General features: G+C 45.5%; 1 protein-coding gene across 1 annotated transcript in view; it reads left to right on the top strand.

Annotated features, from left to right (window-relative positions):
* Positions 1-903: 903 nt before the first annotated feature.
* Positions 904-27,638, top strand: part of SORCS3 (sortilin related VPS10 domain containing receptor 3) — a gene marked incomplete at both ends in the record, with an annotated part of 312,909 nt that continues 286,174 nt past the window's right edge. The window contains one exon of the mRNA XM_082311355.1: positions 904-1,503. Coding sequence (XP_082167481.1) covers positions 904-1,503 — 600 coding nt within the window. The remainder of the gene's footprint in view (positions 1,504-27,638) is intronic.

Here is a 27,638-nt window from a genome sequence, read left to right as displayed (position 1 = left end):
TTGATGGCGGCAAGGTTGCTGGGATTCCCACGCACACGGGCGGGTTCCCACGGCCGGGAGGCTCCGCTCGGGACAGGCACATTCACGTGCCCGGAGCCGGCTCTGGAGCGGGTGCTGCTGGATGGCTGAGGCTGTGGGTACGCTGGTACACACGGGGAGTCACCCAGGAGCTACTCATCCCAGCTGCGCTGCCTTACGCCCCTTACCCATATCCAGCCTTTGTGCGTACATACGCATGCATATAGACGGGGCGAGGAATACCTACGCTGCTGTAAATACGAGTATATGTAAATATACATCGGGAGAAACTGTGAATGACGGCTGCTTTGTCTCGGGCAGAGGCACACATACCAAATCAGGAGAAAAGGCTGGGTGATGCTCCAGCTGATTCGGTGCGGCGCGGTGTCCCGCTCCCGCCCCCGGCCCCGCTCCCGGCCCCCGGCGGCGCGGCGCGGCGCGGCTGGTGGCTCGGCCGCGTATTTCAGCGGCGGCGGCGGCTTGGCAAGGCTCGGGGCTCCTCCCCCCGTGTGGTGTTACCCTCTCACTTGATCAAATCCTTGAACGTGAACAGTTTCACTGAAAAGCACTTTTCAAAAAAAAAAAAAAAAAATCCACCAACAGTAAGGAACAGAATCCAACTACCGGGGAGGGAGTGCTTTTTTTTTTCTTTTTTCCTTCTTTCCTTTTTTTTCTTTTTTTTTTTTTTTCCTGGTCATCGTCTCAGAGGCTGAGGAAGGGGGAAGAGAAAGAAGAAGAGCGAGAGAAAGAGGAGCCTTTTGCAAATAATAATTATTATAATTAGAATCCGGCCCCTTTCTCCATAAAAAAAAAAAAAAAAGAGCCCTAAACGCAGCGCCTCGTCCCCCCTCCCTCTCCAAGCCCCCCGACTCGCTCCGCAACGGCATGGAGAAGGGGACTAACTGCTTTCCGACCTGCCACACCGTTTTTCTCGCCTGGACATGGCTCTTACTTCTCTCTTGGTGTTGCACCGGCGCCGAAATAACTTGCAGATCCTGCTCGTCTCCATCGCCCTCCTGGCCGTCCTCCTCGTCTCGCCTTAGGCAGGAGCAGCGACAGCCGCCGCCGCCGCCGCGAGGATTACGGAGCTGGCCGGGCGGCCGAGCGCGGGGCTCGGCCGGGGCGGCGGCCGCCGCGGAGCCGCTGCCGGGCGGGGAGCCGGGGCGCCGAGCGGGGCCGCGGGGAGCGGCGCTCCGCTCGGCGGGGGCGGGCGGCGGCGCGCCCGGGGGCCGGGGCTCGGCGGCTCCGCGGAGCCGGCGGAGCAGCGAGGGGCGCCGGGCGCTGGCGGCGGGCGGCGGCCGGGGGGTGCCCGCGGCGGAGGGGCAGCGCGGCGGCCGGGCTCAGCCCCGCGGGCCCCTGGAGGAGGGGAGAGCGGCGCGGCTGCGAGGGGCAGAGGAGCTGCGGCTGAGCACCACCACCTTCGCGCTCACCGGGGATGCGGCGCACAACCAAGCCATGGTGCACTGGTCCGGGCACAACAGCAGCGTGAGTATCGCCCCATCGACCCGACCCGGCTCGGCTCGGCTTGGCTCGGCGGGGAGGGAGCCGTGTGCCCACCCGCCCGGCGGGGTAGTGCCGCGCTTGCCGCTGCGGCCGGGGATGCGGGGAGAAGAGGGGCGCTTGGCGGGCACGTTGCTCTTATTGCCAGGGGGAGACGGGGCGATGGCCGCAGAAAAAGAGAAAAGTTTTTCTGGGAGAAGAGGAAGGAGAAGGGGAACACCTTTCTCCCCCCGCCCCCGAAGGCAGAGCTGCGATCTGCGGGGTAGCGCATTGGGAGCGCCGCGAAAGGGGCCGGGCTGGCCGGAGCCTTCTGCCTTGCGCAGGGAAGACCCCCGGCTCCCGGCTCCAGCCTTGTCCCATGTGCCAGCACCGCTGGGTCCCCTTTCTCTGTCTCTTCACATGTAATATACACCCTGGCACGCTTCGCTGCCTCTGTGCCAGGGGATGAGTGATGTACAGTAGCGGTGGAAAAGCCCTCCTGTTCCCTGCTCTGTATGCTGGCGATGAGAGAGATCCTATTAATTCATTAAGGGGTGGAAAGCCCCCCTAGCACGTTCAGGGGCTCTGAGAGCAGGCAGGTAGTGCAAGCACAGTGAAAAGTTTCTAAAAAATCGATGGCATCTCAAGCCTTTTCTCTGAAGTCAATAACAACGAGTAGCTGAGGTGTCCCTGAAAGTCTGTGGGACTGTGTGTGCGTGTGGGGGGTGTCCCAAAAGCCCACACGCCATCGTGCCATGGGAGTGCAGGGCCCTCCCTCGCACCCTGCTTTGCAACGCCCGGCAGATGGCTGTGGACAGAACTTCAATTTTCTTTTAACTTGATACTAGAAATACGATTTCCCCTCTGATGTAAAGTCTGAGAACAGGCATAATTTAAAGGACTCTAGGAAACCTTTATGCCTGGTGACAATATTCCCATTATTCTGATTATTATAGCTTGTCGCTGCCTTGAAAATGCCTCTTTTATTGTTTTGCCGCTATTGGAGATGGGTATAAAGCAATTAACAGCATAAAACAGATTGGCTGGATTTTCAGATACATTCTTCGTGAAACTGATTAGTCATTAAAAAGCAAATTGTCTATCTATCTGTCTGTCTGTCTATCTATCTATGTACTAGCTATGGCTTCATAATGTGCAATTCAAGCACCTCTTTATTTTTTTTGACTGGAATTTTTTTTCTCTATTTATTATTACTTAGGCAATAATTCTGACAGCAATGTAGATATTACTTTGATTTAACCAATTTTTAAAGGCAGTTGTGTTTGCCAGACATGAATTCCACTCTCATTAAAGATGAAAGCAAACATTCAAGAGAAAACAGCTGCATGGTATATTTTAGCACTACACTTGTCTCTAGGATTATTTATTTTTAATATAACATGGCATGCAATGAAGAAAACAATCTATATGCCCTCTCTTTTGTTTCATTTTGGTGCTGAATCAAGAGGTGTTGAGCAAAAGAAGCTAAAATCCCCCCCATCCCTTCCCAGCATGGATTTCCAATAGTTTTGAGTATTTCTGGTTAAAGTAGCAGAGAAAACTCATTCTATAGGCATTTGCAGGGGAAAGAAAGGTTGTTTTTTCTAAAGTGCAAGTCAGAAAGCAATTTTCGCAAAATTCTCCCTTCTTGCTTGTTTTTTTAATAGAAATATGCTATTTAAATAGCTAGTTTCCTTTATTCTTCAACTCTAGATGACTGCGAAGGGTAATAAAGGAAAATGTCTTGATTGTTCACGACTTTCTATTAAGATTTTGCACCTCAAGATAACCATGCATTGAAAGCTTCCAACTCAAAAGCACAAGCAAAAGCAAAAGCCTGGTGTTTGTTGCCAGTGTGGTGTTTGTAGGAAGGAAAAGCAAGCATGCTAATAAATACTAGTGTTATCTTTTCGTGATTTTTCTAATATGAGGTTTAGCATCTGGAGACTTTTTCTCTCCTGCCTCTTGGAGAAAACTCACTGCATTTAGGGATGAATTGGATTTTTTTTAAACAGTGTAGAGGGAAAGTTAAATGCTTAAACCTGTGTCCTTTCATTTATTAGCAGAGAAGGCTGAATCCAATGCCTATTTTTCTACTGCAGTTCAGTTTTTACCTAATTTTACTGTTGGGGTGGCTGTGGCACAGGAATGTCAAGCAATTTGCCCAAGGTCACTCAGGGAAACAGTGTGGCTTCTTTTGCCAGCCACATTTGTGCCCAGTCTCTCACTTCAAAGCATAGATTTTCTTAGGTCGCAGTAGGCGTACAGCAGCAGGAAGGTGTATCGAAAATGGACAAAAGGTATTAACTCATGTGTCATGATTATGCCAGATGACCTAGGAGAGCAGGTAGGACATGTCTGTATGCTATTGTTTTCAGGCTACCAAAGCAGTAAAGACGCGTCCAGTTTGCTTTTACCAATTCTCTGTTACTTGAACAGACTTCAAAACTCAAGCTTTTGTCTCTTATGATTTATTAAAAACATGATCAATCAAATTTCATGCAATGAAGCAGTATATTTAAAATCAGGCATTAGTGATGGGGGATTCCTAACAACTGGATGGATTTGCAAAGAAGAGGAAAGCATGGTAATAAAAATATTGTGTTTTTACTGGGACGTATAGACCTACAGACACTTCACAAAAGGGAGATCTTTGCAGCTGCTGCATGTCCTGTTACCTAGAATGTTAAAAACCTCATGTGTTTTTTTTTAGTTAAGAGCAACTCCTCCTCCATCTCCTATCCCCCTTTTCTCCCACGTCCCTTAAATCTCAATTTAACTTATTAAAAAATAATCCCTTCCAGGCAACAAACTTTTGTTTTCTCCATTTGCAGATAGTGAGGTCAGGATTAGGACAGAGGCAGAAGGCTGGTGGGATCAGGGAATTTGAGTTCTCTGCTTTGTCCTGCCCAGAGGCTTTTTCTGTGACCTTAGGAAAGACAATTAACCTCCCTGGATCTCCTCTTCCATGTTAAACGAGGATAGTACTATTTAGCTACCACAAAGTGGTGGTGTGGAGCAGAATTTATTTCTGCTTTGTACAATACCTGAAGATCTTCAAGTGGAAATTGTTAGGAAAAGGCAAAGATACTATTCTGTGTAGAAATGAGGTTTGTGCTCTCTGTGTTCTTGGGAAGGGGATTTGGCTTAATTCAGTGGGTCTGACATTAGAAAAAGGAGACTTGCACTTGGGCTTGAAGTATTGGTCTGCCCTAATAGAAGCATTTATTGAGAGAGGTCACTGAAACTCTTGAGGGACCTGGTAGAGATCAGACAAAATGTTTTCTTCCTAATGCCTTTCTGAAAGATGGAGAATTTTTAGTGAAAACTACTATTATTCCCAGAAGATCTGCAAGCCATTCTTTTTTCAAAGCCATTCCTCTCTGAACACACACTGTGTACAAATGTGCCGTTCAGTGAGCAGTTGTATGCTCTACGCGTGTTTCCCTTCTTTCTAGATGGTTATGCTGTTGCATGAAATTTTTCCTCATTCTGCTCACCAGATGCTCTCTTCAGCCTTCCTGTGAAGATGATCTGATTCCTCAGATTATCTTTTCTTCCTTCCTCTCTCCCTGATTGCTAGGATAGGGACCTGCAACAATAAGTAGCAGCACCTTTAATGCTGTTACAGCTTTAAACCTCACTATCTTGTTTCTTGACAATAGTTTTTTCAAGAGATTTCAACAAGCAACAGTGGATAAAACACACTTACTCAGATTGCTCTCCTGATATGATCGCTAGTGGAATGGCAAACGGGAACTGTTGTCATTAGGTTTCAGAGTTGTCACTCTGATGAATGTAGCTGTTTATAGGAAGTACTTAATAATGTCCATGCTTTTTCCATGATGGAAGTGCTACAAATTCTGTGGTGTTGTGAGTGTTTTTTTTCAATATAAGAAACACAGATGCCCAGTTTTATCTTTCTTTTAACCTCTAGAAGACATTTTCAATCCATTATCTAGGGAGAGGCCTCAGCTTACAATCATAGCTACCCCACGTATACATGCCCTTGCCTTTCTAGTAACCAGAGGTAAGCTTCAGACATAAAGTTGAGGAAATGCACTATAATGCCACAGTAAGAGCAGGAGAGGGTATTTGTTTAACGCATGTGCAATAGTGCAGCTTGTTTCAGCCAGGCCAAGTTCCTATATGATCCTAGGGGTTGGATTTTTAATGCTATAGGAAAAATATCAGCAGTGCATATTTTTATGTCAGTGCAGTGTTGCAGTACAGAACATAAACCTGGAGAAGCATAGTGTACAAGTGATGCAGCTGCTACTTGTGCAGACCACTCAACCGCATTGATGCTTATAGTATGATCCAGGCTCTGAAAGCTGGGGAAGGCAGGATGAGAGCTGGTGAGAGACTGGACTGGCACCTTGTTTTATCTTGTCAGCTGTGCTACACTGTTTTGCCCAGAGGTCTGGTCAGCCTGTGGCTGTCATCTCTAGAGTTAACATGGTTGCAGGATTCACTCCAGGACTGGGAACATGAGATGTCTTTGGGAGAAGACTCTGGTAAAGAGGAGGCTAATAGTGCTACAGTAGCCTACAGCCACCTGAAGTAGAGTTAGAAAGATGATGCAGCTTATCTTATTGGTTGAAGAGGATATAACATGTGGCAACAGCCACAACATATGTCAGATTGGACATTAGGAAGAGTTTCTTCTCAAAGAAAGTGGTGCAGCAAGGCTCCAGAAAGTTTTGGGAATCTCTGGAGATTTTCAAGACTCATGTAGACATCATCTGCTGGTGACAACCCTGCTCTGAATGGGCTTCTGCGATTCTTTTCCTCCTGCTACCACTGATCCTTTTCCTTTACCCTGTGCAAGCTCTGAGGGCTGGCAGTGAAAAGCAGGTTGTACAAGTTCTTGCAGTGAAGCCTGTCTCTTCCGGGAATGATTCTTCTGAATGCTGTTGGCAGTGTTCTGGTGTGATCTGCTAATGTACTGGTGGTTTGATGCTGAGACATTACTCACTCCCGTGGCGAATTACAAGCTGGGGAGGCTGATGGGCTTGCTGTGTGCCAGGTAGTTTTTCATTAAGATGCCTAGCAATGCAGTGTGCAATGGGCAGAACGAGGTGGGCAATATTTGCAATTCCAAATAGACTGCTATGCTTGGAAGGGAGGAAGAGGAAAAAATGAATCTTTAGGCAGGCAATGCTGCATTTAGTTGTCAGCCATGGGTAACTGCTCTAACAGTCCAGTTGGATTTCAGTTTAAAATGTTAACCAGTGCAAGATGGTGACAAAGCAATCATATTAATTGCACTGCATTTGGTAGATATTTTAATTGCTATTCTAGACTGCTTCTTTCTCAAATGGCTTTTGGCTAGGTTGTGGTCTCATTGCTATTGAATATAGGCCGGCTGTGTCACAATGTCTTGATGCATTTCCACTTTTCCACTACCTTTAGTAATGAAGTTTGCCACTGAAGTCCTTCTCCAGGACTTTGCCAATCCATATTTAATTAATATTCAAATAGAAGATGGGGAAATAAAAACAAAACTTTTGCGTGGCAATTGCTTTTATGGTTGTGTTGAGTCAGTAGAGCAGGAAGAAGGCGTCTGGAAAATATTTTTCAGGTTATTTCTCTCCAGACTGGTTTCATTGCAAAGTCAGATTGATGCCCAGTGGATGGGTATTGATGTTGCTTGTGGATCCTGTGAAGCTGGCAGATTCCCCGGGCCATTACCCTGCCTAGCACAGCAAGCTGTCAAGGTTCTTGTATCCCAGAGCTCAGTAACAGAACTGCTCCTGTTCTAGGTGCCTGTCAGCAGTTTACTCTCAGGCCTCAATACTCAGACTTTTTCATGCTCAGGGATGAGGCCTAGGATTTGTGGTTAAGCTTTCACAGTGATTTAAATGCAAACAGAAACAGCTATGTGATTCTTTAATTAATTTTTTTATGGAAAACATTCATCCAATTAGATGACAAAGTATTTTGAAAATGGGTTTGAGCAGATAATTGATGTTAGGCAGCAGAAATTTTTCCCAAAAGGGAGGTGAGATGAGACAAATACTTTCTTAAATGCAAGACTGTGGGAAGACAAAACTTTCTGAGAGTTTCCAAATTTGTAGCTAGATTCTTCATAGTAGAGATTTTAGAAAAAATATGAAAGCAGTGTTGTCTAATGGGCAAAGCACAGGTTAAGGAGTAAAGATATTTAACGTTGGTTGTACTAAAGGATTCTGGAAGCCAGTCTTGCAAGCAGTCAAGAATTTACTGAAGTGATACCATAACGTCGTGCTTCTTGAGCTCATTGGATGTCTGTAGATAGAATGGAGGAGAGCAGTACATGCTTACCTGAGTCAGTACTCTCTTACAAATGCAGATTCATTTCAGGATTGAAGGACAAGTCTGAGTTCATGGTTAGGATTGGTTCCAGGACAATTGCAAGGAAACCTTTGAGTTATGGAGTTAAGGCCTGTGTTTGACTGGGATCTGGTCAAGTTTAGCTTCCAGTGAGAATCTGTGTTTGAAGGTGTGGAGTCCAACCTGCCTCTAATCAAGGCAGTAAATTAAATGACATGTTCCTGGTGAAGCATTGAATGCTGTAAATGCAGAAAGTCGCCAAAGCAGCAAGGTATTTGGTTGGATCCTTAGTGTAATTAGGACTGATCTAGGCCAGTTTACTGTAGTTGAGAATTCAACCTGCAGTATTCTACAGCAGTGAAAAGTGCAAGGTGAGAATGAAAAATGAGTACAGAGGCAAGGAAACATGGGGCACTACAGCAAGGAGGCCTGGGGGCCCTTTACATTCTTTGAATTACAGCCACAGGGCTGTGGGTGGATGAGCTTCCTTCTCTCTTCTGCACAGCCCTTCCCTCTCTCTTGCTTGGCTCTGGGAGGTGGGAGTTTGACCTACACTGTAAGCCATGCTGGAGACTGATCTGGTGATGGTACTTGGCAGAGCCCAACAGGGATTTTAAGCTGAAATAACCGTTAGTTGGAAAATACTGCTTTGCTGAAGCCACACCTTTGCATGCAAGTTGCTTGGTTTGTTTAAACTCCCTGCAGGAATCCAAGGCAAACAAATTCCCAAATCCTAACTTCTGTTTAATGTCCAGGGAAAACTGCAGCGTGATTCTTAACATTTCCTCCATGCAAAGAGAAGGGCATGGCAGTATTTCCTTTCCTGCCTTTGTGGGGTGTTGTGAGACTGAGAGAGTTGAATAAAGTTTGCTGCATGTTTGAACAGCGTGGCTGTATGGGTGTTAAACATTTTTGATACATCACAGAATCATAGAATGTCCTGAGTTGGAAGGGACCCACAAAGATCATCGAGTCCAACTCCTGTCCCTGCATAGGACAACCCCAAAATTCACACCATATCTCTGAGGGTGTTGTCCAAATGCTTCTTAAATATTGTCAGGCTTGGCGCCGTGACTACCTCCCGGGGGAGCCTGTTCCGGTGCTCCACCACCCTCTGGGTGAAGAACCTTTTCCTAATGTCCAACCTAAATCTCCCCTGGCATATCTTCCTGTCATTCCCTCGGGTTCTATCATTTGTTGCCAGGGAGAAGAGAGCAGCGCCTGCCCCTCCTCTTCCCCTTGTGAGGAAGCTGTAGACCGCAATGAGGTCTCCCCTCAGTCTCCTCTTCTCCAGGCTGAACAGACCAAGTGACTTCAGCTGCTCCTCATACGGCTTCCCCTCTAAACCCTTCACCATCTTTGTGGCTCTTCTCTGGATACTCTCTAGTAGCTTTTTATACTGGGGTGCCCCAAACTGCACACAGCACTCTGCACCAGTGCAGAGTAGAGCGAGACAATCACCTCTCTCGACTATCTAGCTTGATGCACCCCAGGACACAGTTGGCCCTCTTGGCTGCCAGGGCACACCGCTGGCTCATGTTCTTTCAAGGCAGAGAGAATAAGCTGCTATGGAAATTTTAGGGTTAATTCTCAGCCCTTGTGGCCAGCAGAGTCCCAGCATACAATAAAAATCAGAAAAGATTGATGCTGAATAATTAAACCTCTCTATTTTTTCCTCCCTCTCAGTCCTGAAGGAGACCTGATTGCTCTGCCACTGAAATGAGTGGCAAAGCTCTCTTGTTCAAGGAGGGTCCCTGGCACTGAAGCTGTCACTCTGTTTTCTCCCCTTCGTATTCAGATATGCGACACAAACGCTAGCCAGGCAGATCTGCAGAGCGCTACAGAGCCTCTGTGCCCAGAATAGCTTCACTTTTAATTAGCTCCATCGTGATTTGGACACCCTGGGGTGCAGGCTGTAGGAAAGGGTGCCGGGTTGCTGGTGTGTGAAAAGCAGAGCTGGGCGCTAGAGGGAGCGTGGGCATTTGCTAAAGGAAGGGAAATACTGCAACGGGTGGGGAGGGGGAGCTGGGGCCTGGGAAACGCAAGCTGGGAAGACAGACGCTGCTGAAGTATTGATATGAAAACCCGCTTGGAGTCATTGACTCTGTGAAACTCCTGCTGTCTGGGGTTCCCTCTGCGAGAGAGGAAAATAATCTTAGCGTGTACTCGGCCGTGGTAAAACATTTCATCCCCCCTTGCAGCTGATACTATCTCCCTTTTGTGCCAACTCTAATTGCTGCCAGGCTTTTTCCTGAAGATGGGAGTCCCAATGCTGGGGTCTCTCATCTGCTCCGGTCCCCTCCAGCCTGAGCCATGTGCCTGTAAAACCACCAGCATCCCCCCAGCAACTGCCAGCAGTGCTGCTGGGTTGGGAGAAGGGATGATGTTAACCTTCACAGTGCCAGGAAGCAGCAATCAGAGCCCTGGCTGCTCCTGACCGAAGCAGCGTGTGCTCCCCACCTCCTCAACTGACGTGCCCCATTTGGTCACCAGGACTAGCCCCTGAGAATAGCTGTGGACAGACCCCCTTTGCTGCTGATCTTCTCCCTCTCCTACACCAGTTACAGCTGGTAGGTGAGGGCAGAGGAGTTATGCTTCATTGCCTCTTTCCCCATTGCCTGATCTGCAGAGGGATACGCTTGTCCTGACAGGTCCCTGCCACTTGGGACTCCACAATATTTTGACCAACTTGAGGAGGTTGCACAAATCGTAGTGGTTTTGTTCCTCTCTCCTTTTCTTTCTTGTGAGTGTGCGGGGACAGACGGGACTGGAATTCATCCTGGCCACTGCACAGTGGGACAAAATAACATTTCTTCCTGGGAAAAGTGGTTGCATTTACTGGTGTCCTTGGGACTAAAATGGATGTTTGGGACTTGGAAGAACTGGGACTGAGCCACAGCAAATCACTTAGGTCAATGATGGGCCAAAGGCCTTGGGATCCTAAAAGCAACTGCTTTGGCACTGCTTCAGACACTCCGCCAGTCTGTAACAAGCAGGTACTGCTGATACATTATCAGTGGACAGTGTTGCTGCTTATACGCTTCAGAAATGCGTTGAGCCCCTTGTGGGCATTTGGTAGAGGACTCCAGGTTAATGGAGCTGAGGGCTTGAGCCCAGAGCTCTGGCTGACTTTCAAGGCAGAGACGAAAGCATGGGTTGAGTTCACATGTGCTTTCTTGGGGTGCCAGAGGAGAGCAGGCTGTGCATGCAGGTTGTCTTCATGATTGGCATGATAGGTGGGTTGTCTTCACGATAGGCACATGACTTGCCATTGTGCCTAATGGTAGCACGCATTGCCCCATGCCTTGGCTTCCCCATCTACAAGGAAGAGTGAACTCACATGCAGGGCTGTTGCTAAGGCTTCAAATGGATGGATATTTGTAAAAGCTGTTGGGTGGAAGAGAACGTATAAAACATGATTATTTAGCTCTTGCCAAAAGTGCTTTAGGACCTCATGGGTGCAGGGAGGAAGGAGTGGGAGCTCTAATTGGTTGTTAGCCTTTCCCTGCAGTTTGTGCCTGATTGGAAAATCCCCTGCAGCTGTGATCAATACCATCAGGTGCAGGCAAACAGGGCTGCCTGTCCGCAGTCCTTACTTGCCTCTGTCAGAATACTGGGGGGGGGGAATTTTTACTGCACAAAGTGTGTGGGGGGTGATGGGGTGGATGACTGTGTATTTGTGGGTATTTCTCTGTTCTGGGCTTCCTGTCCTTTACCACCAAACCCTGCCAATTTTGTGCTTACAGGGTGACAGGCATGACTGTACTTAAAAAGCTCTTATGCTGCCTACTTCAGCTGTGTATTTCAAAGGTCACTAAAAGGAAGGTCAGTTGTATTAGTAACTTTTTTTATTTTTTTGAGAAACTGAGGGATGCGAGAGAGGAGGGATCTTTCTGGGTTGTGCTGCTGATCAGAACTAAAGTGGGAAGGCAAGTTTTCTGCTCCTGTCCCTTATTGATATGGCTCCTTAATGACAAAGGACTTATTTTACTTCATCTGCCGCAGCTCAGGTGTTGGGTGTATTTTCTTTTAGAAGAGATTGCATGAAAGAAAGGAAAAATAGGTGAGAAGAGGAGCTAAGAGGGGGAAAGAACAGAACTCTCATTAATAATAGAAAAGTGGAACGTGCTCAGCTAAAATCATTAACAGATTGATCAAGTTAAAGCGCTGCAAAGTTCTGGCTGAAAGTGGTTTAAGAGCATCTTTGTCTGCTGTTCTAATCTGTTTACCAGCATGGCTTCCCAGATTGAGTTATTTCAAATCGCAGCTCCTTTTGAGCTGGATGAGAATTGTCATGGTGGGAGCCATGAATTTGGGCTTCTAGTGGAAATACAGAGACAGGAGAGGGGTCACATCTATCTGCTGAGGGGGTTGGGTGCTGGCTCTGAATTATGTGGCTTGTTTGTAATGAGTTGGAATAATCTAGGATGATAGTCATAGCAGGGCACATGTAAGTCTGTGTGCCTGTTTGTGCAATCTTGTCATGGGATAATGTAGTAGGATGCAAATTTCAAGTGTCTTGTTAGCTTTTAGAATCGTTAAGGTGGCTTTCTCACCCTTTATGTTACACTTCACAATGCAAGGGGGAAAGTCTCTGCCCTGCACCAGGTACAGGTGAAGGACTTCTGAGTGAGCCGGGGCAGTGAAATCTTCCTTCTTCCTTCTTGAGTGGGGCCTGGGCTGGGTCTCCCCATGTCAGTCTTCTGCAAGGTAGAGGGCTGGGGCAGTATGTGAAGAGTAATATCTTTGTTCTGCCACCCACAGTGTCTTTCTAGCTTTGTTCCCAATCAGCAGAATGTTGGTAGCACGTGACACTGTAGTGGGAGTGCGGATCGAGGTGCAGAAGGGTATCTGGTGCTGAGGCCCTGCACTCTGAGACAGACCTACTACCTGAACGAGCATGAACTCTGTGTTTGGAGTGGAACTGGGTTTTGGTTCTTTTTGGGTATCGAAAGGCTGGTGCAAGACACAAGGCAGGTGAGCCTGCATGTAAAGGAGCATGGTGACCTTGTGTACGGGAAGCCTTGCTCACAGTGTGTGGTGGGATAGGCAGGCAGGCAGGCAGACCTGCGTATCAGGCAGGAGGTCTCTGAAAACCACATTTGTCATCTGGCCTGAAAAAAGGCTTGCCTATGGGATGGTGAGATTGCAAACCAACATGATAGCCATGCTACTTGAGAGAACAGTTATTTTAGAAGAGAGAGGATCTTTATCCAGGTGTGTTTTGGCAACTGTTAGAACAACACCAGAAGAAAATCCCATGCAGTCACAGTGCCCATATCAGGTGTTACGGAGATAAAATAGAGGTGGTTTGACTATCATTGGCCAGACTTTTCTGGGTAGCTGAGCCTTAAGCAGAAGTGCTCTCAGAAAAACATGGGATATGGAATACGGCAGAGAAAGATCTGGCCAGGGCACCCCACCAGATTACGATTTCTGCTGGGTGTTTTTGAGGCTCTGCCCCAGAAGCCACACTGAACACCTAGTTATCTGGCCTGTGAGAGCTGTCTGCTCTCTGAAGAATCAGAAAATGAGTAAAATGTCTGGTCATTTTGCTAAGCAACAGAAGTTAGCCATCATTTATCCTTTAACTGCTTGCCCTTCCGGGGCTCCTCTGTCTTTCAGTGTTTTCTTTCATCTCTGTCGTGATCCCTCATTCTGCTGCCCATTTGGAGGAGTAAATAGTGGCACATGGTGTACTCGGCTGAGCATTACAGGTGTGCTGGAGGGCTGGCTGTGGTTAATACATTGATCAGCTGGAGCCCTGTCAGCTACTATTTTGGGACCTGCTGAACTTAGAGGAACTTGATATCTCTGTGACCTTTTTTTTCCTGTTGAATTCAGTTCCAATTGGTCAAGAGATTCCAAAGTTATCCCTCCCATGCGACCTCACAGACAGCATGGTCTGTTTCCTCCAAAGCTGAAATTTTTTTTCTTTTTGAAGGCAACTTAAAACACAGCTACAGCATCAGCACTGAGAAGGCCTTAATTTACTTAATTAATATTGTTCACTGTTGTTTTTTGCCAGGCTGCCTGGGAACTCTGTTCCTTTAATCAAAAAGCAACATCACTGGCAGCATAGCATTCTCAGTTTGCTTGTACTGCATCTCTTTGTTGCAGGCTCAATTCTACTCTCTCTTGCTTTTAATTAATTCAAGATTATCTTCATTACTTGTTCCTACCTCACATGCTACAAGTAACAAAGCCTGCCTTTCTAAGTTGCACTGAGGTTTTGTTCTGGTGGCTCTTAGCTTTCTGTGTGCTTTTTTAATTTTTTTTTTTTTTTTTTTTTTTTTTTTAAATTTGTGCTTCCTGTAGTGCTACTAGAAACAGGCAATATACTGGATTGGGGAGAAGGTGTCTTAGTGAAAACTCACAGAAAGGGGAAAGAGGCAGGTCTAACTCCAGCATTCAAGAATGAGATCTAATGTTAGATGGTAAATAAAATATTGGATCATTTGAGAATGCTATGTCCCCTGTAAAAAGGGAGATTCTCATCTTCCCCAAAGACAAAGGTTAAGGTGCTGGAGCATGTCCAAAGAAGGGCAACGAAGTTGGTGAAGGGTCTGGAGCACAAGTCTTATGAGGAGCAGCTGAGGGAATTGGGGTTGTTTAGCCTGGAGAAGAGGAGGCTGAGGGGAGACCTTATCGCTCTCTACAACTGCCTGAAAGGAGGTTGTAGTGAGGTGGGTGTTGGTCTCTTCTCCCTAGTAACGAGTGATAGGACGAGAGGAAATGGCCTCAAGCTGTGCCAGGGGAAGTTTAGGTCAGATATTAGGAAAAACTTCTTCACCAAAAGGGTTGTCAGGCACCGGAACAGGCTGCCCAGGGGAGTGGTTGAGTCTCCATCCCTGGAAGCATTCAAAAAAACGTGTGGATGTGGTGCTTAGGGACATGGTTTAGGGGTGGACTTGGCAGTGCTAGGTGAACAGCTGGACTTGATGATCTTAAAGGTCTTTTTCCAACCTAAACGATTCTATGATTCTATGAAAGTCACTGAGTAGTGGAGGCTGTTCTCAGACTGGGAGCTGTATGAGCTGCAGAGATTTCTTCGTGTGCTTGTCTTAGTGGAGACAAGGGTGAGAGGCAAGAGGTGATCCCTGGAACATGTGAGGATGCAGGAATGAATTGATACGTGTGTGAAAGCATGCAATGCTGTTGTTTCTATTTCACAGCTCGTGGGGAAACACCTTGTCTGACACTGCATTCTTACCTGTGAGAGTTGTCTGTAACATTTATTGACCTTGGTATCTAACAGGTTTATCAGTACAAAACTTGCTATACCTGTGTTTATCAAAATGAGCTGCATGTGAGCACCTGAGAGGAGGATGGGAAGGGACGGGACGGGACGGGACAGAGTGGAGATTCCTGGGCTTTTTACATCTTTTAAAATCTCATTTCAATCACTGTGTGCTTATAAAAAAATGCATTTTAGAAATGTAGAAGATACTATGCCTATGTTTACACGTGTGACCTGACAGCTCTAGAACTAGGTATGTAACTATTTAACTAGATAAAATGTAAGTACTAGGTAACCAGAGATGATTTGGGGCTGTAGTCTGCTTCTGTCTGCTTTTCCTGTGTTTCCTCTCTACACCCTCCTGCTGTAAGTCGTGTGCTCTGATCCCTTTATATAGGATTGCAGGTCCCTTCCTTCTCCTTCCCTTGCTAAGGCCTTTGGACAGTGGCAGTGGGCCTCTGGTATGAGTCAGGACTGAAGGTTTTTTCTGTGCCTGGCATGGTTGGATCTTGGCAGCCCTCAGTTATAGACCATGCTCCTTGGGTTGAACATGGTTGTTCATGTGCTGAATTTGGAGCTCTCATAAAGCACGTGTCCTCCCTGGGTTCAGTTCTGCTCTGCTCTCATCTGCAGATCTAACTGTTCAGGAGATGGGAGGGAATGGTAGCAAAGTGGAGAAGAACTGGCAATTAGTTGGGGTCTGTCCTTGCAACGTTTTCTGTCCTGAGCTAAAAGCATTTTTTTTTTTTCCCTTCAGAAAATGACTGTGGAGTTTTAGCGTTTTGAAAAATAAGCAGAAAACTGTGCTTAATGGTAAACATTTGGGAGCAAGAATGACTTTTTTTTTTTTACCCAGGTGTATATATAGTACCTTGCACAAATCTTTAAAGGTTGCTGTATATAATAGGGATGGCGTAACCTTGCTGTTTGTTTTTGCCTGCATATATGAAATTTGAACTCCCTGAAGAGGAGGCTGTGTGGGCATTCCCTGCCAGCCTGTTCCTATGGACCACAGATGATCAGTTCTGATGGGGAAGATGTGGCCTTTTCTGTTGTTTATGTCTTTTTGACCCTGGCCTGTGCTAGTCTCTGGCACGCAGGTCAGTTTTTGCTCACTTTCTCCCTCCTGAATGTGGGGCCAGAAGATGTTTTGCTCCTGCATGATGGTCCCCTGTGGTGAATTCATGCTGACAGGCAGTGCTGGCTACAGGGAAGCTGGTAGCTATTTCAGGTTCATTCTTTATTTAAATGCTCTCCCTCCAGAGGCAGCCTTGTGCCTGACTTGTACTGATGCATTTTCCTTGTGCATCCTTCTGCTGTGGCAGCTCCTGCCCAGGGCAGGGACAGGGAACTAACTTAATGGAAGGAATTAACACTGGAAGAAAAAAAAAAAAGTCCCCTGAGCAAAGCAAGTACAACTACGGGGAACTTAAGCAGTATTTTGATGCCGTGCTGCTTTGTGGCTAAGTCTAACTCCACTGGGAGAGAAGGGAAGAAAGTGATTATCTGGAGTCAGTGTGCAAGTGTCTGGGACATGGTCAGTTCAGGTTAGACGTGCCATGGCTGAATGATGTTTGGAGTTGTCTCAGACAAGAACTGGGCAGAGGAATGCTGTCAGGAGGCTTTTCTCCTAGTTATTTAGGTTGATAAAGTTGAATGGGTCATTCTTACCTGCCAGGGTGCATAAATTGCTGTCATGCAAGCTAAAGCTTTAGACCACTGGTTAAATGGTCTGTCCTGCCATTAACTGAAGGGAGAGGAAGGATGTCAGTAAATACATATTGCCCTTTCAAGGGATAGTGTTCAGCTGGTGTTCACGGTCCAAAATCCACTCTGGTTTATGGCGATTTTATGCTGGTGTTGCTCCAATAGAGCTTGATTTATACTGGCGTGAACAGGACCCTAATGTGAATATTTCCGTGTGCAGCCTTAGTTTTGCTAGTGTGGGTCTTCATGTATCTCCTTTGCTTTGTGCCCTTGATTTCCCTCCCCCCCCCGCCCCCCATTCTTCTTGGGTTTTCTTTTTCATTGTCCTGAGCTTGGGACAGTGGAAATGAGTTGCCTGATTGTGGGAAACATAACTAAGTCTGCAACTCGAGGGAGGAAGATTGAGGTATTGCCACAGTGTGGGCAAGTATCTCTCTCCCTGTCTTGCACTGGTGGGAAGCTTGGATGTTCAAGTGCAAATTAGCTGGAGTGCACTAGCATGTGCCTATGTTGCTGGCATTAGCAAGGCATTGATGTTCATTGGCTACCAGTGATTTGGACACTTTAGGGTGAGAACTGCTGAGTTGGACTTGCCAAGTCTCTGTTCTTTTGGAATATTGCTAATGAAAACCTCAGTGTGAAAATACGTTCTAAATGCTGTGTGCTGGTTCTGGGAAAAGAGAGGTGTCCATTCCTAGTGCACATGGTATCTCTCAAAGTCTTTCAGGCAACTGTGTGCTCTCAATTCACTGCTTTGCTAAAGATCTTCACTGATCATGAGAGGCTGTTGTTTCAAAAGGTCACAACGACATTCCTGAATGGAAGTTGGAGGGAGGGAATATTTGTAACGAACTAGCAAAACAGACTTTTAAAAATTGTGCTATGCTGTAGCCTTGAGCTTGGATTGCACTCTTCTGCACTTGCTGGAGAAACAGCTGCTATGAGGAAATTTTTTTTTGTTTTTGTTTTTTTTGACTGAGTAGGTAAATAGTACACAGACTTGGCCAGACAGCCCAAGTGCTGTGAGTGATCCCTTTGCCAGATTGGTAAATGCTCTCCTGGATCCCTGCACTTCTGCTTGAAGTAACTTGTCACTGGAACCCTTTGGTCTCTCTTTTGCTATCTCTTTAATGAAACTGCTGTGCTTGGTTTAAATCCTTCGTATTGCAAAAAACCACTTCCCTTGATAAGGACTCTAGCTTGATGAAGCAATGGCTTCTGTCAGAGCAGTGTGTTTTATTTCAAGGGCTTATTTTCATCTTCCTGATGCTAGAGTAGGGCAACAATAATACCTTCAGAGTTGGTGGTGATAGAGTGATGGAGTGTCAGTAAGATGAGAATTAGACCCACATGCCTTCCCCTTCTCTGGCTGCTGGTGGGCTTGGAAAGGATGGAATTTGAAAGCCTCTTCCATCTGCATGGCTGTGCTTCAACCTATGTTTCATAACAGACAGCAACCGGAAAAGCATTAATGCTATGATAAATTACCAAGTGTCACAAGCCATTGAGCTACGCGGTGAAGCAGAGGGTTGTCTCTTGAAGGGGTTGAGCAATCCAGGAATACAGTCATTTAGAAGCAGCTTTTAATGATGATGAGGGCTTCAATTGCAAAGTTCCACCAAGCAGTGTCCAAACAGCGCGTCAAGCAAATATGAGTCGTCTTTACTGCCTTGGTGGAGACCATCCTGGTTTGTGGTATGGCACGTTCCCTTGCTCCTTTGCTCATTGACTGAGCTCTGAATCGCTTTTCTGAGTTCCCATGTTGGCAGTGACCATCTCTTACTGTGCAGTGCTGGTCCTTCCCTGGTCCTGGGTTTAAGTTCCCCACTAGCTCAAGTCTTCCTAACTCATCTGAGGAATGCAGCCAGTGCTTTATAGGATCTTGGTGAAAGCCTAGGGAAATCATCTGGGCTTTGGCTCAGGAGCTAAGGTTCCTTAGCTCTTGAGCCTGAATGACTTAAAGCACAAATAGACAGTGCAGTAAAGGTGGTGTATTTATTAGAGCAAGTTCCCATTAGCCCTTCTCCTTGACAGGTTAAATATCTCTAGCTGTTCCTGTCTGTTGTCATACAAGATCTGACTCAAAGCCAGTGAATTCTTTGCATTTCTATTGAGTTTAATGGGTTTTGGACATGTGCCCAGGAACATTAGATCAGATGTGCTGGATGAGACCAAAAGTCCATCTATTCCCAATGTCACATATATGACATTGCTCAGTAGCACAGCTGTAACTGGCATTGAGTTGTATCTGGTGTATCTAGCATCTATCTGGAATCAAGCATACGTAGTACACAGAGCTCTGCAAATAATTTACTGCTCAGCTTGGTGTTTTTGAGTGTGTGTGGGATGTTGACAAAAGGGAAATAATTTGGGCTTAATCCCTGACCCCCATCTCCATCCTGACAGGTCTCCCCAGATTCTGACTCTAACCAAGCATAGACTCTCATTCTGATTTAAAATAAACAAACAAACAAATAAAAAACCCACATCCCCCTACATTTAAGGAATTGTTTAAAGGATATTTTTTTTTTTATAGAAAAGCTGAGATTTTTATTTTAAAAGGTTAAAACGAAACATTTATAATTATATACACTTATGAAAGCAAATTCAGCACAATTTAGGAGATATAAAATATGCTAGCCTTATTAAGTTGCTATTTTACTGTAAAATGTCACTCTTGAAGATAGTACCCCCTCTGATTTTCTGCGCTACGCTGTGTCTTGCTATAAAGTTGGTGAAAAGAAGGTTGCAGTGTTTATGTGCTCTTGTTGGAGGAAAGCAGTAAGCTCCGTGGATAAAAATAGAGATTATAGTGTCTGATGCAGGCCCTGTTAGTAAGATCATGTTGCTTTGTTTTAATTACAGAAATTACCTTGCTGACGTCAGTTTGTCAGTCAGCAGGGTGGATGCTTACATGCTGTTCTGGAGGTGGCCAGAAAGTAACAGTTACTTTTGAGAGTGTTTTTTTTTGAGGAAGAAGTTTTTAAATTGAAAAATTCAAACTGAAAAGTGTGTGTGTGTGTGGTTTTGGTGTTTGGTTGGGGGGGTGTGTGTGTGTGGGGTTTTTTTTTGTTTTTTTTTTTTTTTTTTTTTTACAGTGGGTTTGGTAATATTTTTTGCTAATAATAGCAGTTGACAAAAGCTAAAATCAAACTCCCTCATCTTTGTCCTGGTTAGAAACTCACCAGTTTATGGCTGGGTAGGTTGGGAGGTTGGTGTGTTTGAGAGTGGAGGGAGAGTTGCACTTCAGATCTAGATCACTTGGTACCATTTCTGAGATCCAAGAAAATATTTTGGCAAATGCTTTGATTTTTCTTAAAGGGCTGTTTTGTTGGTTTTTTTTTACCCTAAAGTTAAGTTGCAATTGAAATGGAGTCATGAGTGCCTTTGGAGGCAATGGAGTAGAGCTCACATGCATATTACTCGTGCATGATGGATAAATACATATGAGCTCATCCTTTAGCCTTTACATTAACCACTGACAAGCTGTTTCCCTCTGTGCCTCAGTTTCCCCACCTGTGAGAAGAAACTGACTTCTTTTGCAACAACCTTTGAGACTGACTGATGAAAAGCACTGAACAAGCACTGTTACCTATAGGTATTGGCAGCTGATGTTTGGACTAGGGATGCTTTTTCTTTCTTCTTCCTGAAGAGAATCAGGCATTGGCCACTGTTCAAGGCAGGCAATAAATGTGAACCATTCTATTGTATTTTTCCAATCTTAATTGTCCTGGGTTCACAGCATAACAAAGTTGTGAGACTTGTGGCCTGTTTGGTTGTGATCCCATCAGTCTGCAGGGGGCTGTTGTCTAAGAGCTGCTGCATACATGTTCCAGTTGAATTCAATTTATGGTATGCTTTTTGAAACATAATTTCATTTCTAAATGTGGAAAGTGTATGCAGCTGGAGATTTGTTCTGGTGCTAGGAGGAGAGTCCTAGTCTGATTATTTAAAATGAATTAGTTCTGATGAAATATTTAGCCTTTAAACAACACATTTAATACAGTGAATTGTGTTTTATTTATTAATGGCTGTTGCAATGAGATTTGGAGAGGAGTTCTGCTGAAACTCAGTTATGATATTGCAAAATATAGTAATGACTGTAATATTTTGTTGAATTATTAATATCCATTGTGCCTACAGAACTATATAAGTGTCAATTTTCAAAATTGTTTTTATCCAAAGAATTATATGTGAGCATTGTTTTGCTTTTTTGGATAGTTTTTCAAACAAATTTTTTTTGTTAATTAAAAGGACAAAATGAAAGCAGGAAAGACAGTCAGGTGTTGCCACTGTTTAACACTGCTCATTATCAAAGCACCCCCAGGAAACGTGATGAAGATTATTTCTCTCTGCCAGAGCCAGGTCTTTTTGCAAAGACAGATTTCTTGTAGAGGAAAGATTGCAGTTAAAGGGAAAGGTGTGTGGGCCACACAGCCAGGCATGGGGCTGACTGAGACTGCTGCTGCTTTAGCAAAAGGCCCTTGTCTTACTGCTACCTTCACTACTGCCAGCTGGCTTACTTGTCCACTTCATCCATCCCTTGGTGGTTATTGTCAAAGAAAGCCGGGCAGAGCACTTTTAATCTCTGTGGACTGGATTTTCTTCCACTAGGACAGATGCTAATCTGTCGAAGGTTTGGCTTCCAGCCAGTGACTCTGCTCAGTTCAATTTGTGGCTGTGGCCCTCTGAACGATGGCCAGTTCTGCCTCTTGGGCCCCAGTGCCCACCTCAGGAGGGACGCTCCTTACCCATTTAATTCCACGTGGTGCCCAGGGAGCTCCTGGATATTGACTGGCCCATGCTTGGCCTGATGTGGGAGTGTGATGGTTTTGCTGTGGGTGTCCCCCCAGCATGGTTGTGTCCCATGCCAATGAACACTTTCAGACAAACTCAGGCCTGGTTTAGGGGACAGGGTAGCCCAAGTACGTTTCCTTTTGTCTCCTTGTCTTGGGGAGGAGGGAAGTGAAGCCAGATGGAGACAGACCCTGATGTGTCAAGTGATCTCTGGACCAACAAATGGGCCCTGACCTGTTTTATTTTCTAATATGGGCATAGCAAATGAAGAGCAAAAGTGATATGAAGGTAGCCTCTCTTCATTTCATCAACTGTTTTTCTACTGTTCCTGTCGAATGGAATAGAAGTTGTCTGAAGTCTCCCTGGACTTTATTTGGGGCCTGTAATACCAGTACAGGATGGTGAAAGTGTGGGAATACACGAAATATTTCCCTTATCCACCTAAAACTACTGCTCTGGCCACTTGTCCAATTACCCCTTGCTCTCTGGTGTGACTTTCTGGGTTGCCAACCAACTGGGAAAAGCCTGCAAGGCATACTTGTTAATTACAGGCAACCACTGTGTTTTCCTCCTCCTCCCAGCATCTTTCCTATTATATATAATTTTCAGGATATTTGAGTGTATCCTGACACTCTTTGAAAGATCTAATTCATGAGTCTGCACCTGGAGATGTTGTATTGGGTTTGGCTGGGATGGAGTTAACTTTCCCCATAGCAGTCCTCATAGTACTGTGCTTTGTATATGTAGCTGGAAAGATGTTGATAACACACCAATGTTTTTGTTACTGCTAAGCAGTGCACAGCATCAAGGTTGCCTCCCTCCACCCCCCACAGGCCAGTAGGCTGGGTATGGGCAAGAGGTTGAGAGGGGATATAGCCAGAACAACTGACCCAGACTGACCAGAGAGATATTCCGTATCATATGATGTGATGCTTAGCAATAAAACTTAAGAGAAAGGAGGAGGGGGCATTTGTCTTCCAGAGTAACCACTATGCATACTGAGGCCCTACTTCCTGGGAAGTGGTTCGACCTCACCTGCTGATGGGAAGTAGAGAATACTTCTTTTTGTTTTCCTTTGCTTCCTTGTGTGGCCTTTGCTTTTTTTTTTTTATTAAACTGCCTTTATCTTGACCTACAAGTTTTTTCTCATCTTATTTTCTTCCCCCTGTTCTACTGAGGAGGGGAGTGATAGAGCAGCTTGGTGGGCACCAGGTGGCCAACCGAGGGCAACCCACCACAGATGTACATAATACACATACAGACCTTATTTGATAATAAATTAGAAACTCTTTGAGAAAGAGATTCAAGTAGGAAGAAGGTGAAGTGCTATTAGCATTCTGGGCTTTATGGAGTATGGATCTTGAGGATAAACTCTTAGCTGCATGTCTTAAAATAGAAATCTTTAAAGTGATCCAACAGGTTGCGATAAACAACTTGGATGTGTCCAAAGTCATCTGGATTAGGATGACCAACTTTGTTAACTTTAGGAGCCAAATGTCTGAATCTGTGTTCAGGAACCAGAGGATATGGACTGCAGAGAACTGATGGTAGAGGGAGCTCTAGACTTCATCTGAAGACAGGCAATTACATTGTTTTTTGCAGGCCCCGCCATGGGATGAGGTTAGACTTTGTGTGCAGCTCTGAGAGTTCGTGAAGTCAAGAGAGTAATTCTGAGGAGGATCAGGCAAAACCAGTGGGAGCAAGGGCAAAATAAGCTGAGGGTTACATACGAATCCCATGAAGATTGTTAGAACTTTTACTTTATTAGCTATTTTCTTTCATCTCATATTTGATAATGCTGCTCCTACTCTTTGGCTTTTAGAGAACACAGTTGAGTCTTTCAGCAGAGCTATGTTTATGCAAACTGAAGAACCAGTCTTAAAATAGCATCTAGCATTAAACTGTTATAAAAATGTATTAAGTGGTAGTAATATTAAAATGAATAAATATACCACCTTAACCTTGTTAAGAGGGATGTTAGTCTCCATGCTCTTTTTCAGACAGCCCTTTATTTGTAAGTAATCTACTGGAAAAGAAGGCATTAGTCCAGTCTTGTTTCTAAAATCCTACAGACAAGTTTCCCCTTGCTCGTCCACAGGGGAGGAAGAAGTAGTAATCTAACGGCTAAGTCTGGAAAAGAAGTTTTGCATTAAGACGGATGCAGCTGCATTCATATTTTGTTCCTGAAGGATGGAATAGTTCATTCTTGGACCATTTAATTATCTATGATTCTATCTTTCTTTTACATTCTGTACCAGAGAGGTTTTCTCTGTGCTTGCTGTGATCTGTGGGATTGCAATTTGTCTTTAAAGAGGAACTTTTGGAAGACATCAATAAAAGGCACAGTCAAGCAGGACTCTGAATGGCACCAGTCTGAGCTCACTTTTCATCGTTTGTGAGCTGATCAGGAGCACAGTACAACATATCAGGGTGACTAGTTGTTGATTCGTGTACTGCAGGTAGCCTCTGACAGCAGGGTGAAGGTGAACATTTTCAAATTGTGACACCTAAGAATGTCTATAGCCTGTGGTGCTTTCTAGGGTGATTTTTCCAATTCAAGGACACAGTCTCTAGGGAAGGCTTGTGAATTCAAGGCTATTTCTATTTTAGACAAGAATGTACATTAGCTTGCTCATGGGACAGGAGCTTGTTCAAATATGGAGAAGGTGCATCTAATTGTGGTGGAAGCATCAGGCTTAGCAGAGAAAGAAAAATGGGACTCTTGTGAGAGAAAGACGTTTTAGAGTGGAAGTATTCCAGAGGGTTTCTCTCTGTGTATCTTCAACAGCCCAGGTAGCCAGGACCCAAATCCGTGATTTGCATTACCTTTCGCATTCTTGACCAAGATGCATTTTTCCCTCTGCCAGCTCTTGACATCCCAGCCAATTTTGAGCCATGTGCTGGCCTCAGCATGCTGTGCATCATCATCTGCAGTCTTGGTCACCAACTTTGCTCTGCAGTGACCCTGCTGATATAGGTGCTGTTACCCTTGTTTATATTAATGTATTTGAAAGCAGTCTGTGGTGCAGAGGGACTCCTGGGCACTGGTATATTGTTCATCATAGAAGAAGAGTGTGGAAGTGACAGTGCTTGGGAGGTTGGTTTTTCTCTGTTCCTAAGTATCCTGGACAAAGGGGAAGGAGAGCCGGAATTAATGGAAACAAGCACAATTGAAACTCATCCTTGCTGTGTCACTGAAGAAAATCTGCTCAGTGAAATCCAATCCTTTATTAACCTTTGGGGTCTTTGCTTAGAATGCTCCTCAGTTACAGAGAAAACACCAAGGAAACATGGCTGAGTCTGTGGAGGAATTGAGGGCTAGTCCTAGGCAGAGTTTGTGTCAGCCTGTTGTGGTTTAACGCCAGCTAGCAACTAAGCACCACACAGCCGCTCGCTCACTCCCCCACCAGTGGGATTGGGGAGAGAATCGGAAGGGCAAAAGGGGAAAACTCATGGGTTGGGATAAGAACAGTATAATAACTAAAGTAAAATAAAAATAGAACAGTAGTAATAGTAATAGTAACAATAATAAAAACAAGTAATAATAGTACAATAATAATACAAAGCAAGTGGTACACTGTACAATTGCTCACCACCTACCGATTGATGCCTAGCACATCCCCCAAGCAGCGATTGTTGCCCCCCCCCAGCCAACTCCACCCCCCCGCTCATATACTGAGCATGACATCATGTGGTATGGAATAGCCCTTTGGCCAGTCTGGGTCAGCTGTCCTGGCTGTGCCCCCTCCCAGCTTCTTGTGCACCCGGCAGAGCATGGGAAGCTGAAAAGTCCTTGACCAGTGTGAATGCCACTTAGCAACTACTTAGCAAGAACAAAAACATCAGTGTATCATCAACATTGTTCTCATCCTAAACCCAAAACACAGCCCCATACCAGCTACCAAGAAGAAAATTAACTCTATCCCAGCTGAAACCGGGACACAGCCTCCACGGTTGTGCTGTCAGTCCCCTGTCTCTGTCTACTATAATGGCAATGAAATGACAGGAATAGGGAGAAGACATCCAAACTTGCCTTGGAGCTGGCAAGAATCAAGTCTGCATGGGACTGGCTCTTCCTTCTCTGAAGTTTAACATACTTGAGAGATTTGGGCCAGACAGGCGCTTCAGTGAGGGGCCAGTATGGTCAGCAGAAAGCAGAGGGATTGCATCTGCAAGAGGGACCTGATGGAAAGGGTAATAGTAGCAGGCAGGTAGTAGTAGTGGTTTACTTTGTCTTGCCTGTGACAGTGTGGAAATAGAAAGCAAGTTGATTCAGGGGACATTCCCACCTTTTGGGGGTGACTATATGTAGTTAGGCACTCTTAAGGATGGCATGAATAGCAGTGTGTGAGTAGAAAGACCCTGCTTCTGCAAGCACCTTGGGAGTGTTTGTGGGATGTCTCTGCTGTAAGCTGGAGGGACTGAATCTTTTTCAACCCCAGAATGGTGGCCTCTGTAACAAGTGCTGGGCATTTCTGCGGGTGGCAGAGGTGTAGCCATACTGCTCCGTTCAGTGTATTGAAATGGTATGGGTCTCTGGAGAGGAGCTGGACTCCTGCACCTTGCAGAGAGGGGTTTGAATTTCAGTTCAGGCTTGTCTTTTGAATCCACTGTGTATCCATACGACGTTATTGCAGAAGGAGCGGGGTCTGTGGTCTCTGCAGCAATGCAAGCATAGGTCCCCTGAAGCTGATGGCGTTACCCTGTGAACTAGGCAATTGCATCCAATAGCTCCTGTCCATCCACACACCCTCTTTAATCCAGGCCTCTACTCTGTCTCTGCTGTATTGTCTGTAGCCATGGCCTGGGGAGCTGGCGGTGAGGGAAAATGGCAGGCTTTTCTCCAAGGATGGCTCTTAGCTTCCCCAGGGCTTTCCACTGCCTGATTAGTTGATCAGCCTCAAAGCAGTGTCTAGGGAAGAATCAATGCTCTCAGCTGGGCTCCCTGGCTGCTGGTGAGTGGGTGCCCTGCATCACTGGGGGATTTGAGTGAGGCTGGTAGAATGCTGCAGGGGTGAGAGGAGGCTGGTGCTTTAGGGGGCTAGCTGATGATTCAGTTGGCTTTGAACAGTTCTACCTCAGAACCACACACAGGGAAGGAAAGCCTCAGGGGGCTAGGGCTGACTTCAAGCTCCTTTGAAAATACAATGGGAAGAGGAAAAGCCCATTTATTTCCTGCCTATACTAATGACCTCTGGCAATTATCCGCCAGCTTCTGCTGAGACAAGGGGAGATGTAATTGGAAAGGGGAAGGGAAAGGAAACTGGGGTCTTAGTGGTGGTTGGGTGGTTCAGGGACGTGAAACACTTGGGAACCAAGCGGGAAGATGGGAATAGGGAGGCCAAGTGACAGTGAGGTCTGAGTCTAGTAGAGCTACAGAAAGTGGTGCCCAGATCAGGACTTGCTGGCCATAGGCAATCTGGCAGACTGGTCAACCATGCTATCTTTAGGCCATGTTAGGCAATCTCTGGGCCGCTGTCTTTCCCCAAGAGTTTTCATGTTTGAGGGAGGAACGTGGTCCTGTGACCTACCTTTGGTCAGCATGGCTAAATGTTCCTCCATGGTGAGGCCATGGTCCTCTAAGCTTGCTAGGTGCCAGGCTCCCACTAATTACATTGGCAGTGAGGCATCAAAATCCACTGAGGAGCTGGAGTACAGAGCTTCTTTCACTAAAAATTATCATGAGAGAAATCTTGAAGCTTATGCCTCTGTTGAACCTCAGAGATGTTTCTCTGATGACAGCAAACGTCTGCTACAGTGACTGCACAGAGGGACTACGCAGATATTTGGATTTGTCTCATTTGCTTTGCAGAGTGTAATAATCTATTGTGAAGAAGAAAACCACCTTAGCTCAAAAAGACAAAACTTTGTAGTAAACGAACTTTCACTTCTGTGCAGGGGTTTGTCAGAGAGAACTGATGGTAATAAATAGATTAATTGGACTTAAAGCATAGAAGTTGTATATAACCTATCTGGACTATAAATAAAGGGATCTAAGTAGATGATGTGCTGAGTGAACACACCATCCTTGATCCCTCTGACTGCTTCAGGTAGCAAACACTTCAGTCTTGTTTATTTGCAC

This window comes from Platalea leucorodia, assembly GCF_965183815.1.
Source record: "Platalea leucorodia genome assembly, chromosome: 4".
NCBI classification, from domain to species: Eukaryota; Metazoa; Chordata; class Aves; order Pelecaniformes; family Threskiornithidae; genus Platalea; species Platalea leucorodia.
This window is presented reverse-complemented; position numbering and strand designations above follow the sequence as displayed.